The sequence below is a fragment of the Oncorhynchus masou genome, chromosome 29 (assembly GCF_036934945.1).
Source record: "Oncorhynchus masou masou isolate Uvic2021 chromosome 29, UVic_Omas_1.1, whole genome shotgun sequence".
Taxonomy (NCBI): Eukaryota; Metazoa; Chordata; class Actinopteri; order Salmoniformes; family Salmonidae; genus Oncorhynchus; species Oncorhynchus masou.
Genome location: NC_088240.1, coordinates 62,253,956 through 62,269,351, shown reverse-complemented (window position 1 = coordinate 62,269,351; position 15,396 = coordinate 62,253,956). Strand labels below are relative to the sequence as shown.

At 42.1% G+C, this 15,396-nt stretch overlaps 1 protein-coding gene across 4 annotated transcripts in view; it reads left to right on the top strand.

Moving 5' to 3' along the window:
- Positions 1-15,396, top strand: part of LOC135520207 (inactive phospholipase C-like protein 2) — a 59,052-nt gene that overhangs the window by 27,647 nt on the left and 16,009 nt on the right. For all 4 annotated transcript variants that reach the window (XM_064945593.1, XM_064945592.1, XM_064945594.1 and 1 more), the window contains 2 exons: positions 7,983-10,466; positions 15,064-15,267. In XM_064945593.1, coding sequence (XP_064801665.1) covers positions 7,983-10,466; positions 15,064-15,267 — 2,688 coding nt within the window. The remainder of the gene's footprint in view (positions 1-7,982; positions 10,467-15,063; positions 15,268-15,396) is intronic.

Here is a 15,396-nt window from a genome sequence, read left to right as displayed (position 1 = left end):
TGTTATTGAGACGAGTGCCTGATAAGGGACAAAATGATGAGCAATATCCCCTTTTTATGCTATAATAAGATTTAAGATTACATATTTAGCTGCCAACCTACCTGCACTTCTGGAGTTTAGTGCTGTTGAATGTGCCTTGGTAACATTATCATTGGAATGTTTAAAGCGTTTTATAAAGTCAAATGTCGGTGTTGATGATTCTATAGTATTTAGTCTAGAATAGATGTAGACTAATATTGATGATCACATTATGCAGCAGTTGTGGTTGGTCTCTTGCTGAAGACTGCTAGCTCTATACAATGCATTTGGTCTGGACTGTAATGAGTCCCCTGAGAATTCTTCCGATGTACAGGCAGTCCTGAACTGCTCATTGAACCAGTAAAGGGGGTTTCAGTCTATTAGGGTATTCAGAATCCTACGGGAGTTTTTGGCAGCTGAACACACTCAAAAGTAATGCAGGGAGACATAAAATACCCTCCATCTCCCCATGCACATGCTAAGCCATGCACAGGTTTAGCTAGGCCTATGTTATTACATTTATCGAACATCATGTCTCTGTGGTTTTACTTTTCCCAGAAATACCCAATTGATATCTATGTACAAAATGACAGGAACTCCAGGTGTAGACCTTTGCAGAATCTGACCTGCCTATGTATTAGGCCTATACAATTGCAAAGGAAATCAGGACATCCAGTATCTGGAAATAAAGGGAGAATTTCAATATAATTTCTCATACACTGGTGAGGTTGGCGTCTGCATTTTATGACCTACTTGGATTCCGCAAATTGTCCAACACACAAAAGTGAGTCAGGTGTGGACCTCTCAGCATGGTTGCTTTGCCAACGCAGGCCTACGCGTGATGATAATTGGGCCTGTGTCATTCTTAATTACGACAGCACCTCAGATCAGCAAGACTCCTGGGATTTTCTGGATACAGCATCATCGTAGAATAACAAAACACTGAGATTTTGTGTTGCTTCAGAAATTGGACATTTTAATATCCAGTTAAAATCTATTAAAGAAATGGATTGTGGACCAGTATGCTGGTAATGAAGCAAAAAAAGTAAGAATCTCTGCTGAGCAAGTAGGCTAAATTGAAACATTGGAGATTGTATGGTTGTCGTTATCATTCCTAAAAAGTATGTTCTTGAGGATTCTTTTTCCTTTTGGAATCAAGAAAGGTTTCCCTTTCAGGATAATTTTGAGTCTTAATGAAATCATGTGTAAGTAACTAAAAAACACCCTGCTGACTTTGGCCATTACATAAGACACAGAATTGTATTTTCAGGAAATAACCACAGTTGGGGGGAGGGGGGGGGGTTATGCGGTATCGTTTTCTTGCTTGGGGAGCTGAAGCCAGTCCTCACTGAGCGCAAGAGGAAATCCTGATTAGCAGCCACACCTCAAGGCCAACACGAATGAAAACTCCTTCCAAAGACAAAGTCAAGATTCTTGTCCAGATCACACGGATTATCTTCAGTCATGTATTTAGGCTTTTTCCAAGCCTCAGGAAAGCTCCTCCAGTAGCAGTTCTGTCAGGAGTGATGTACTTATTTTGAATTCTTTACTTTTCGATTAGATCCTTCCTCACAGCACAGAGATGCATGTGAAACTCTGGTTAGGCTCTTCAGGGGGTAAAAATGAAGAGGTGGGACCCTGAGATTGATTAGTACCCATTAAAGTACAGCCTGCCTTCTCTTCAATTGTACCACAGAGCAAGGATGAGAAAGTGTTCGACCAACACGGCCAGATGTGACATGTTGATACAAGAGATGAATTTGTCTCTAGAAGGCCATGTATTCCTTGAAGTCAGTTTTCATGGCTTCATGCTGCCAAACCCTGAAGAATGTCATGGTTGAGACGTTCACCTAGACTAGGTTAAATCTAACTCATAAATTCCACATAGACTTTGCCAGCTGATAAGCTTGACTTTTAATGTTTTGCAGATGTAAAGGCCCTGAGGTATCAAATCTATAATGTTTCTAACCATTTATGACAACCAGGCTAGCCGTGATGTATGAGTATGATCCTAGTTGCCAAGAGCAAAAACGACCACTTTTCCTTTCCTTCTCAAAAGATGTCTTGGGGCTCCAAAGTGGCGCAGCAGTCTAAGACACTGCATCTCAGTGCTAGAGGCCTCATTACAGACCCTGGTTCGATTCCAGGCTGTATCACAACCGGCCAGAATTGGGAGTCCCATAGGGCAGCGGAAAATTGGCCCAGCGTCGTCAGGGTTTGGCCAGGGTAGGTCATCATTGTAAATAAGAATTTGCTCTTAACTGACTTTCCTAGTTAAATAAAGGCTTTTCCTGGAAATGCCAAAATAATTGAAGGCACGAGTAACATTTTAGAGTTTGTTCATGTAGAGACAATGTTTCTCCTAGCTAGGGCTGGGAATTGCCAGGGACCTCATGATTTAGATATTATCACAATACTTAGGTGCCAATGTGTTGCAATTCTATGTATCTCAATTTTATGTGTTGCGATTTGATACTGTGATTTTATTGTGATTTAATGTTTCAAACACATTGTTCACTACATGTCTGCTGCAGAGGGACAGTAGAAAGCCATGAGAGGTAAAAGTACACAAAACATGTTGGCTCACCATTTAAAACAATGAAAAAGATGGGGAACTAGTTATAGGATGATATACCAGAGTTTTGGGGCAGGTGCACCTGACTAGCGATCGCTGACATTACAAATCGGTACTTGGAGTCAATATAAAATCACTAAATATCGCGATAATCTACTGTATTAATGTTTTTTCCTTAACCACAGCATACGCTTGTGGATGAGTTTGTTTAAATCTAATGTAGTGTTGGCCAATATTTTTATATTGCGCTCCTCAATCTAAAATTTGGTGTTTGAAACCAATAGTGATGCAACAGTCCTCCTTTTTTTTAACGCACAGAGCCAAGCCACATTTATAATGACTGGACAATTTATTATTATTTTTTAAACGTTCAACTCATTTCTCTGTGACTGGCTTTGTTAAAACAGCTATGATGAGTTGTTATGCAATGTATAACGTGTAAAGATGTGCTAATGTGTAACGTGTAAAGATGTGCTAATGTGTAACGTGTAAAGATGTGCTAATGTGTAACGTGTAAAGATGTGCTAATGTGTAACGTGTAAAGATGTGCTAATCTGTAACGTGTAAAGATGTGCTAATGTGTAACGTGTAAAGATGTGCTAATGTGTAGCTTGTAAAGATGTGCTAATGTGTAGCTTGTAAAGATGTGCTAATGTGTAGCTTGTAAAGATGTGCTAATGTGTAGCTTGTAAACAAAGATGTGCTGATTTCCTTTATCTACAAGACCAGACGAGTGGGAGTTACAGTGAAGTTTAGACCTCTGCCAGTAATGGTGTTAAACAAAATAGCTCACCAGCAGTTCTTCATCACAATCGCCACTTAATCATATGAAATACTGAAGCTTTCTCAAAGGGAGAAGATACATAGGCTACAATCTGTGGACCATAACACACAAACATGCTTACAATGGTTTACGTTTTGGAATACAGGTCATACAATTGAGATGTAGGCCTATAGAGTGTATTGGAGGATCATTTCATTTCTCTCTGGCATAGTCCTATATTTCTGAACATGTCTCCCAGCACTGTTTTGAACATGAAATCCTCTGAGTTGCACCTTTTTAACCCTCTGTGTACACCTGCAGACTATAGAATGAAAGAAAAGCTCTAGCCCTGCCTACAGAGAGGCTTGTCTGTCTTTTTAAAAGTGCATTCATGGCTTAATGTGGCCTTCCCTTTTGTCTTATTTCAACCTCAAGTATGAGAATGAGAATGAGGGGCAGGAAGTAGCCAACTAGAATAGATAAAATGTCAGGATGTTGTTGCTATTCTTTCACCAGGATGAGGAACCACAGCATCAGACGGGTCAACACTTTCATATACCGTACTAAAGAAAATATGTGACCTTGCCTACTATTGTTTGTAGGCTATGAAGTCTGTAGTGTACTCAGCCTGTGATTCTTATTTAGCTAAATCTTATAGCATAATAGAATTGGTCTCCAAACCTCAAGTGTTACAACAAAATCAACAAACTCTAGGCTATGCAACCATTTTGACAAAAATGGTATTACAATCTTTTTCATCAGCAAAGCATGTTAGAATTTCTACTCAAACTAGCTTGCCATTCAACATAGTTGATAGGAATATATTGTAAAAAGAAATCTAAATGCAACATCGAACAATTTTAAAATATTTTGTTGAGTTACACTTCATATAAGGAAATCAGTCATTTGAAATGTATTCATTAGGCCCTAATCTATGGATTTCACATGACTGGGAAGATAGATATGCGTCTGTTGGTCACAGACACCTTAAAAAAAGACGTGGATCAGAAAACCAGTCTGGTGTGACCACCATTTGCCTCACAACATGGCAAATCTCCTTTGCATAGAGTTGATCAGACTTGATTGTGGAATGTTGTCCCACTCTTCAATGGCTGTGCAAAGTTGTTGGAAATTGGCAGAAACTGGAACACACTGTCGTACACGTCTATCCAGAGCATCCCACACATGCTCAATGGGTGACGTGTGATGAGTATGCAGGCCACGGAAGAACTTGGACATTTCAGCTTCCAGGAATTGTGTACAGATCCTTGTGACAGGGCTGTGCATTACAACGCTGAAACATGAGGTGATGGTGGCGGACGAATGGCGCAACAATGGGCCTCAGGATCTCTTCACGGTATTTCTGTGCATTCAAATTACCATTGATAAAATCTGTAGCTTATGCCTGCCCATACCACAACCCAACGGCCAGCATGGGGCACTCTGTTCATAAAGTTGACATCAGCAAATTGCTCGCCACACAACGTCATACACTTGGTCTGCGGTTGTAAGGCCGTTTGGACGTACTGCCAAATTCTCTAAAACGACATTGGAGGCAATTTATGGTAGAGAAATTAACATTACATTCTCTGGCAACAGCTCTGGTGGACATTCCTGCAGTCAGCATGCCAATTGCACACTCCCTGAACTTGAGACGTCTGTGGCATTGTGTGACAAAACTGCACCTGTGTAATGATCATGCTGTTTAATCAGCTTCTTGATATGCCACACCTGGTAGGTGGATGGATTATCTTGGCAAAGGAGAAATGCTCACAGGGATATAAACCAATTTGTGCACAAAATCTGAGAGAAATAAGCTTGGGTGTATGGGAAATTTCTGGGATCTTTTATTTTAGCTCATGAAACATGGGACCAACACTTTACATGTGTTTTTTATTTTTTTATTTCTGAATATATTTGGTGGTGCTCATAGTCAATCATAAACTTTAATATTCAGCATTTAATGTCATTCAATTCTTTCTACAACAAGGGTAGTCAGATTTTTATTGACCCAAAGGTAATACATTTTCAATGGCCTTTGCCCTGGGGGAGAAGCACATAGACTTTCATGAGAGCCATTACTCTGTAGTAAGTGCACACAAGCCTTGGCAAGATCACATGGCAGGCCTTGGGACATTGAACGTCGCAGGCCATTCGATCAGGGATGGCAGTACGCTGGTTGCAGGACGATGAGCGCTGAAGCCTTCCCCACATCTAAAGCTCCATATACATACTGTTTATTTCAGTATAAACAACCTACATGAGAACCAGCCGCACGCTTGTCTATGTATTTTGAATGCCCATTTTAAACTTCCAATTGGCCTTTAAAAAAAGGCATCCAAAATATTGGGTGAAAACAAATTGGAACCTCTTAGTAATGTTATTAATCTTTTCATCAGCAAATGGAAATGGAATCTATTCATTCATAAGTCAGGCACTTTCAGCATGCATTGAAGACCATCTGATGCTAGTCAATTGATGCAGAATTCATGTTTTATTTAGTTCAGCTTGAATCTGGATGAATGTGGAAAGGTTAAAAATAAAGGTGCTGGAACACAACAATGACACAGACTACTTGGGAAATGTCACGCACGTGGTCAATACACTACTAGATCTGTGTGTGCTGTATCCTTTTTAGGGGGGGACTCATTGTGGTTCACCCAGAATGCACTGTGACGGGCACCTTAAGTCGAGCAACACAATTGTTCAAGGAGATTCTTCAAGGTAACGGTCCTCAGTTCTCAAGAAAAATAGAAGGGGTAGGGGGGAGTTAGGAAAAACGTATACACAAGATATGTCAACAAACAGTGTTCTTCACATCATGTGACGCACCATATATGGTATGCTGCTCTCAACTTTGCTTTGACCTCTTTGTTAGCATCTCATCAAATCAGTTTATTGTATGCGTACACAATTTAGCAGATGTTATAGTGGGTGCAGTGAAATGCTTATGTTACTAGCGCCTAACAATGCAGTAAAATGTCAAATAATCCCCCAAAAAACAAACACGAGATATCAACAAATTTTGGAACAGACCCGAATAGCACTGTAACAGTAATCCAAATGCAATTCATATGTATGTACACTTGATTAATTTAAAAAGAATATACTAAGAGTGATATGGACAGTAGTAGATACTGTATATTAGAGTGAGAAATTATGAATTATGATGCATGAATTAACCCACTGAAACATGCCCCTTTTAACATTTGTTTATGTTCCCTCTCAGCTGAGTTAGAGCTTTGCTAAAGTTATTTTAAGCTCTCTACAGCCTATAGTTTCAGTATGAAGCACTTATCCAAGGTCAAATATTTATAGACACTAGGATAGCTTGGCAACATTCCTTAGAGGATGTAATTCATCTTAACCTGGTGTGCTGCCTGTGCCCCATAAAAAGACAGCTAGCCGACCGGTAGCCTTCAGGTATCATGTGTAGCTTGTTGTTTATGTTGGCCAATCGAAGTGGCAAAGAGGCTCAACATGTAGCAAATGGAGTGAGAGTTCACTAATTCAATGCAAGATGGAATACAATTATGGAATTAACAGTTTGCAAAATGAGGATATTGTTGGAATGGGGTTGGGGAAAAAGCCCAGCATTTAGCCTAGCTAACTATAGCTTCTCTAGGCTACTCCAGTCAAGACCGGTACTGTTGTATGGGATGATAAATGACATTGGAAATTTTGCACCTACGATAACATTGCAAATCTGTGCACACAACCAATAAAAGGTTGTTTGAGCCTCGCGCTCAATTCCCTCGCGCAGCAGCAGTGCTCAGGTTAAAAACGTACACCTATTTAGAATATCCAAATAAATGACAAAAATTCACGATACTATTCATATGGGGAAATTATTTCAAATCTCCATCCCTACTGCCTAAGCACAACTGATTATATCCCATATACTGGCCGCTTCCTCTTTGATTGGAGTGTGATTTGCTTCCCCAGAGTCAAGAATTTAACTGCACGCATTTTATTGAGCCGAGTTTAGTTCGATAGTTCTCTCGCTCTGGGCTGAAAAGGAAACATTGATGACCTCTAGACCATAAAGGCCTGCCATCACCAGCAGCAACATGGACAAAGAGAATTAGCAGGCTGCCATACCGCTGCAGTATGCCCAATATTTGAACATTATGTTTTATACTTCACAATGTTCCTCGTGGCTATTTTAAGAAATTAATTATTTTTTTTTGGTCCTTTTTACCTTGTCAGCTCAGGGATTCGATCCAGCAACCTTTTGGTCACTGGCCCAATGCTCTTACCACTAGGCTACCAGCTGCCCCAAAAGAATTGCAGTTAGAAGTCAAACACTGACATTAGGCAGCTCCAATCATCAAGGAATGCTAAGGAGTTAAAAAGATTTCATAGCAAATAGCAGTGAAATAATCAACCCATTTCAATAGGCAGACACATGCGTAAATGCTTAGTCATACAGAGTCCGGAATACTCCCACTTTTTGAGTTGGCCTGTAGTATAACTCATAAATTAAATATTTATTTTGCTTCCAGCTCAGAGAAGTGATTTAAAGAGTATCCTGCTCCTCTTTTTACCTCTAAATCTAAAGTGATTTACTTATTTTCTACTTGTTTACACAACAGGTATTCAGGTTTTTCCTTTTCTCTTCTTCAGGATGGCTCGAGGCTGCGCAAAGAGAGGAAGAAGACGGTTTCGTTCAGCAGCATGCCCACTGAGAAGAAGATCAGCAGTGCGAGCGACTGCATCAACGCCATGGTGGACGGCTCGGAACTGAAGAAGGTCCGCTCCAACTCCCGCGTTTACCACCGCTACTTCCTCCTGGACGCCGACATGCAGTCTCTAAGGTGGGAACCCTCCAAAAAAGAGTCAGACAAAGCCAAAATTGATGTCAAGTCCATCAAAGAGGTGCGGACAGGGAAAAACACAGAAACGTTTAGGACCAACGGAATATATGATCAGATATCAGAGGACTGTGCCTTCTCGATCATCTATGGGGAGAACTATGAGTCTTTGGACTTGGTTGCAAACTCTGCCGATATGGCCAACATATGGGTGACCGGGCTTAGATACCTGATATCCTATGGGAAACACACACTGAATATGATTGAGAGCAACCAGAACAACATGCGCTCCTCCTGGCTCGGGGACCTCTTTGAGGAGGCTGATGCCAACAACAGCAAGCACATCAGTCTATGTGCTGCCGTGCAGCTAATTAAAAACCTAAACCCTGGACTCAAAAACGTTAAGATTGAACTCAAGTTTAAGGAGTTTCACAAATCTAAAGATAAGGTGGGATGTGGTGTGACTAAGGAGGAGTTCATTGAAGTCTTTCATGACCTTTGCACAAGACCAGAAATGTATTTCCTTCTTGTCCAGTTCTCTAGCAACAAGGAATTTCTAGATACCAAGGACTTAACTATGTTTCTGGAGGCTGAGCAGGGTATGGCACAAGTAAGTGAAGACACCAGTCTGGAGGTCATTCAGAGCTATGAACCTTCCAAAGAGGGGCAGCTCAAGGGCTGGCTCTCCCTTGATGGGTTTACCAATTATCTCATGTCGCCAGAGTGCCACATCTTTGACCCGGAACAAAAAACAGTGTGTCAGGACATGAACCAGCCCTTGTCCCACTATTACATCAACGCTTCCCACAACACATACCTGATCGAGGATCAGTTTAGAGGCCCCTCTGACATTACAGGGTACATCCGTGCCCTCAAGATGGGTTGTCGAAGTGTAGAACTAGATGTCTGGGATGGACCAGATAATGAGCCTGTCATTTACACTGGCCACACAATGACCTCGCAGATAGTCTTCCGCAGTGTCTGTGACGTCATCAACAAATATGCCTTTGTTGCATCTGACTTTCCCCTGATATTGTGTCTGGAGAACCACTGCTCCTTAAAGCAGCAGAGGGTCATGTTTCAGCAATTGAAAAAGATTCTTGGTGATAAGATTTACATGGATCCACCTTCACCTGAAGACAGCTACCTGCCCTCACCCTTTGACCTCAGGTGTAAGATCCTGCTGAAGGGGAAGAAGCTGGGCACAACCTGCATTAGCTCGGAGGGTGAAGTGACTGATGAGGATGAGGGGGCTGAGATGTCACAAAGAATGAACATTGAAGCCGACGAACAGCAGAGCATCCCACTGAAAAAGTTCCAGCTGTCCAAGGACCTCTCTGACCTGGTAACGTTGTGTAAATCGATTGCGTTCAAAGACTTCCCAACAGCTTTCCAAAGCCAGAAGCACTGGGAACTTTGCTCGTTCAATGAGGTCTTTGCCAGTCGCTGTGCCAATGACTTCCCAGGCGACTTTGTTAACTACAACAAGAAGTTATTGGCGAGAGTCTATCCCAGCCCAATGCGGATTGACTCCAGTAACATGAACCCTCAGGACTTCTGGAAGTGTGGTTGCCAGATCGTGGCAATGAACTACCAGACCCCCGGCCTGATGATGGACCTAAACATTGGCTGGTTCCGTCAGAATGGGAACTGTGGGTATGTGCTGCGACCAGCCATAATGAGGGAGCAGGTGTCATATTTCAGTGCCAACACTAAAGACTCAGTACCTGGTGTGTCTCCTCAGCTCTTGCACATAAAGATCATAAGTGGACAAAACTTCCCCAAACCCAAAGGCTCAGGCTCCAAAGGAGATGTTGTTGACCCTTATGTCTATGTGGAGATACATGGCATACCTGCTGATTGTGCAGAGCAAAGGACTAAAACTGTCAATCAGAATGGGGAGAACCCACTGTTTGATGAAAGCTTTGAGTTTCAGATAAACCTACCTGAGTTGGCCATGGTGCGCTTCGTGGTGCTTGACGATGACTACATTGGCGACGAGTTCATCGGCCAGTACACAATCCCCTTCGAGTGTCTCCAGCCGGGATTCCGGCACATACCGTTACAATCGCTAACGGGGGAAGTCCTTCCCCACGTCTGGCTATTCGTCCATGTGGCCATCACCAACCGAAGGGGTGGGGGCAAGCCTCACAAGAGGGGACTCTCTGTGCGTAAGGGCAAGAGAAGTCGGGAGTACGCCACCATGAGAGTGCTGGTCATCAAGGCTGTGGACGACATCTTCAAGACAGCCATACTGCCACTGAGGGAAGCCACCGACCTCAGAGAAAACATGCAGGTAAGGGAGTGAACATTATTTGTAATAAGGGTTACATGGAGAAAATTGGACCTCTCTGAAATGAAAAATATATTTGACCTAATCCCTCACTGAACGTAATTTCTTTTTTTTTTTTTACTAAGTGACCATCCCCTATACCCAAAATAGTAATTAAAACAAAGTGGATAGCAGAGAACATGTCTACTGTTTACCCTCACGTCTTGGACAGACCAGAGCATCGCATGGCAATGCAGGAATTCTTTATAGCGCACAGGGCTGAGGGCCAGAAAGTTGTGGGCTCACAGACCACCATGGATAACAGTAGAAGTGGAAAGATCAAATCAAATCAAAGATCTCCTTTATAGTAAAAGCATTGCATTAATCTATTATTGTATTTGCAGGTCTGAAAAAAAAACATTTTTATAAAGATGTCAGGCAATTCTACATAATCTTTTTTAATACGACACAAATAACCAAAATTACAGGCTAAGAATAGACTGAGTGATAGCTTATGTGTTAATTTTATCATATTTCTCCAATGCCAAATCGGTGTACTTGGTTTGCAACGAAGCTGTCCCTGTTTGCAAATGATTAGGAATCTGATCATGGTTCTTTTAAAAGTTAGGTCTACCTTTCCACCCCAGACAGAGTAGGTCTACCTTTCCACCCTCTACAGAGTAGGCCTACCTTTCCACCCCAGACAGAGTAGGCCTACCTTTCCACCCCAGACAGAGTAGGCCTACCTTTCCACCCCAGACAGAGTAGGCCTACCTTTCCACCCCAGACAGAGTAGGCTTTCCTTTCCACCCCAGACAGAGTAGGCCTACCTTTCCACCCCAGACAGAGTAGGCCTACCTTTCCACCCCAGACAGAGTAGGCCTACCTTTCCACCCCAGACAGAGTAGGCCTTCCTTTCCACCCCAGACAGAGTAGGCCTACCTTTCCACCCCAGACAGAGTAGGCCTACCTTTCCACCCCAGACAGAGTAGGCCTACCTTTCCACCCCAGACAGAGTAGGCCTTCCTTTCCACCCCAGACAGAGTAGGCCTGCCTTTCCACCCCTGACAGAGTAGGCCTACCTTTCCACCCCTGACAGAGTAGGCCTACCTTTCCACCCCTGACAGAGTAGGCCTACCTTTTCACCCCTGACAGAGTAGGCCTACCTTTTCACCCCAGACAGAGTAGGCCTACCTTTTCACCCCAGACAGAGTAGTCCTACCTTTCCACCCCAGACAGAGTAGGCCTACCTTTTCACCCCAGACAGAGTAGGCCTAGCTTTCCACCCCAGACAGAGTAGGCCTAGCTTTCCACCCCAGACAGAGTAGGCCTACCGACACATACAAATGTAAGCTTTAACTGCTGGCTACTTAACCCAACAAGAGATGGTCAGAAGGTTTTAGCTAAAAGCTGTCTGGGTTTAAACATCTTCTATTGTACATAGTGAACAGTTTAATCAATTGATAGTGATAGATTTAGATTACTTCCCAATCAAAGTCTGTTTTGTCTCATCGGCTATAGAAGGTTGTAGCTCAGCCTCTTAATGTCAAAGAAAGGATTAATCTGTGTCATGTCTTTCCTGGATATTTTACAGCTTGTTTCTAGCATAAAACATTGCGGACCAAAGCACTGTTATCGATCACTTTATATAATCTGATCCCATTTAATTTTCTTAAAAATCTTAAGCTAACAAGGGGTAGGCCTGTGCTTTTTGCCATTTAAAAAAATGATAGATACCCTCTCAATTCGAGTGTTGGTTTTAACTTAACAGCCCTTCACTGACACGGGGTAGGATATTTAAAGAATGCGTGATGGGTGGAGGAATTGACTGACAAATCTATGGCTATAGCAGCCTATAGCCTAATTTTGTCTGTCAGACAGGTAGGCCTGACTAACCATTGTGTAAATTCCGATCCATCCCTAAGCATTGACTTGTAAAAAATCACCAATTTATTCCTAGTTTCTATTGGCCATGCTAGCCTAGGCCGTCATTGAAAATAAGAATTTGTTCTTAACTGACCTGCCTAGTAAAATTTAAGAAAAACAACAACAACCTTATGTCATATATTTTTGGGGGAATGTGCATGTTTTAATAAAGTCGTGGATGAGTCGTTTGAATCCAAGTTTATTTACTCATCCTCCTACATGGGAATGTTTTTGTTAGAATATGAACACTGACCCCTAGAGTCAAGCGGGGATCACAGCGAGATTTACTACAAAGACTGTGGAGCAACTAAAAATAAAGCTCCTTTTGGCAAGAGAAAACAAAGCCACCAAACTTGATTTAAGCAGATTTGATCTAATCCATGTGTATTGCACAACAGTCGACACAGACTCGAGGAGACTTCGCAGCTCAGAGCCAGACTGGTGAAATCCCCACTGGAGCACTGAGGCCTGGGGTTGATATTCAGATATCCAGGTAGTGGCTTATGAGCATACCTTCTAATATATCAAATGGAACACGTGTTATGTAATACTGCACTGTGGCGCTTATGGGCTTGTCAGTAATAATTCTAGAAGGAGATTACTGTATGCAGTCTAAAGGAAAGATTACCACAAATTATGTTGAAGTGGAGTGGAAACGAGACTAGTGCGTCACCTATTTTCAAAAGAGCAAAAAACAGACATGGTGTTTTACTTCAAATTTTCACTCGGTAAAACTGTTAGCAGCAATGATCAATCTTTTATTGGTTGAAAAAGGACATAACAGAAAGATATCAACCAAAAGATGAACAGTAGGCTATTGCTACCCACTACCCACATGACAATTTGCCTGTTCAGACTATCCACCTACATCTGCTTTTGTGCATTCCTGTGTGCTCACTAGGTTCCCACTGGGCCCCCCATGAGCTAGCCTACTTCAAACAGCTGGTCTTTTCTGGTCTGAAGCAATACTGAGAAATGTGTCAGAAGGAAGTTGCATAGTCGATTGTTCCCCCACTGTGTGGTTGGTCTTTTGTGGTGCATTATGCATTGTGTATTAGGGTTTATTTTGGTCACTCTGTTTACATTGCAGTCATTATGTGATAACAGGCCACTGGCCCTGAGACTAACACATCTTGGGCGTTCTCTCTGTGGCTGTTTGTCCTCCCGGTTGTTTACACACTGTTTAAATTGGGCCTTTCACAGGAAGGTTAGGAGTTGTGTGCGTGCGTGTGTGTGTTATCGAATGACTAACAAAAACCAACAAAGGTTCTTGGAGGTAAGAAGTACTCTTAACCACTTCCTATCACAGGGTGTTTCTCTGTACTTATACTTCTGCTTCTAGCCTGTTAATTAGTAACTACATAGGCCACATTAACTTAGGTAACTTCACAGAGCTCAGTTGTTATTTTCTACGTTAGATAATTGAAAACATTAGGAATCATCTAATCACTGATCTCCATTCATAATGAATCAAATGAACCAGCTGAATGAGATAATTACTCAAGTGAACTTTGTCACAGCAGTGAGCTTTATCTTAAATGACTTAAAACCAAACTGAAATGGAAACAAATGGGAACTCTGAACTGTAATAATTCACTTGTCATTCATGCCCTAGTACCCTTGAGGCTAATAATGTTTTGCAACTTTGTCTGCATTAGGGGTGTGAATGTTTTAACGTTAAAGAAATTGGGATCATTAACATGAATAAAAATCCCTAACCGGAATTTTTTTTTTTTTTTTTTTATGTAGATCCAGAAGGTAAACAGCATAGTTGGTCAATTTCCTCAACAACATAGAGCTTTGAAGCACGAGGCACTTCACTACTGTTTTGCTGCCCTGGCTACCACGCTGTGAACAGTGTGAAGTGAACCTATGCATATGTGCAGATACTGTGTGAGAGTGACGTGTTGCATCTCTATCATCTCAATATCCTAGCCTTTTCATTGATGATAGCCCCTGCTTTACTGAAGTTGCGAGACATTACAGGCCAAGAAATTGCGAGATATTGTATTGCGAGATAGAGCTTTTGATTGCCGATAAATAGCCTAGGCCAAGTGCACAGTTCTGACTCTGTCTGCCTGTTGGTCGACCTGCCTATACTGTGCCCCTCCCCTCTCTCTCCGTCCCTCGTTAGCTCGCTATGAAAGAAGTGTTGTCGGAAGTACGGCAACTCCTCCAATCCCAAAATACAAAATCTTAGGAGTCGATTCCTAGCGGAATTGAATCTTGACACTCAGAAATGGGAGTTGACACGTTATTTTGAAGTCGACTCTCCACCACTACATCATTGTTGTTAACAGTTGGAAAAATGGCTGAGAAAGGCAAGCGACAGCGGCAAAGTCCTGTAGGCAATACTTTGAGAAGGAAATGCAAAGATTGCGAGATGGAATTGAGGTACATTAATGCTTAACCATCTGAAAGGGACGCACCGTGAGACCCAAACCGTTGCAGGCAGCAGCACATCACGTGTGAATTCACATGGAATTTGATGAATGATTCTTATCGTTTGAACAAAATGGTTTAATTTGTCACATCCCTAGTCTGCAGTACAATATTCTGCATCTTGTCCATTTATGAAAGCTTGAGTTGTTTTTTTATCTTCCACGTTGTCCAGTGTTCTTTGTCTTCAATACAACAACAGTCTTTAGTTCATCATCAAACGGACACCAACCCAAGCTTTCATGTTCCTTTGCAGAATGCCATAGTGCCCTTTAAGGAACTGTGTGGCCTCTCGGCAGTGGCCAACCTGAAGCAGTGCATCCTGGCCCTGTCCTCCCGGCTGATGGGGGCTGACAACAACCCCCTCCTGGTGTTCAACCTCAAGGACCAGTACCCCACCATGGAGCCCCAGGGCCTGCTACCAGATGTCCTGAAGAAGGTGGTCACTGCCTATGACATGGTGAGTACAATAGGACTTTTGTTTGAACAGTATTGTGTTTTTTATTGATTTTTTTTTTTTTTTACATTTCATTTGTTTTATAAAGTTAGATAGAGGACATTTTTTTTAGGACCAGGACTTGAAATCTGA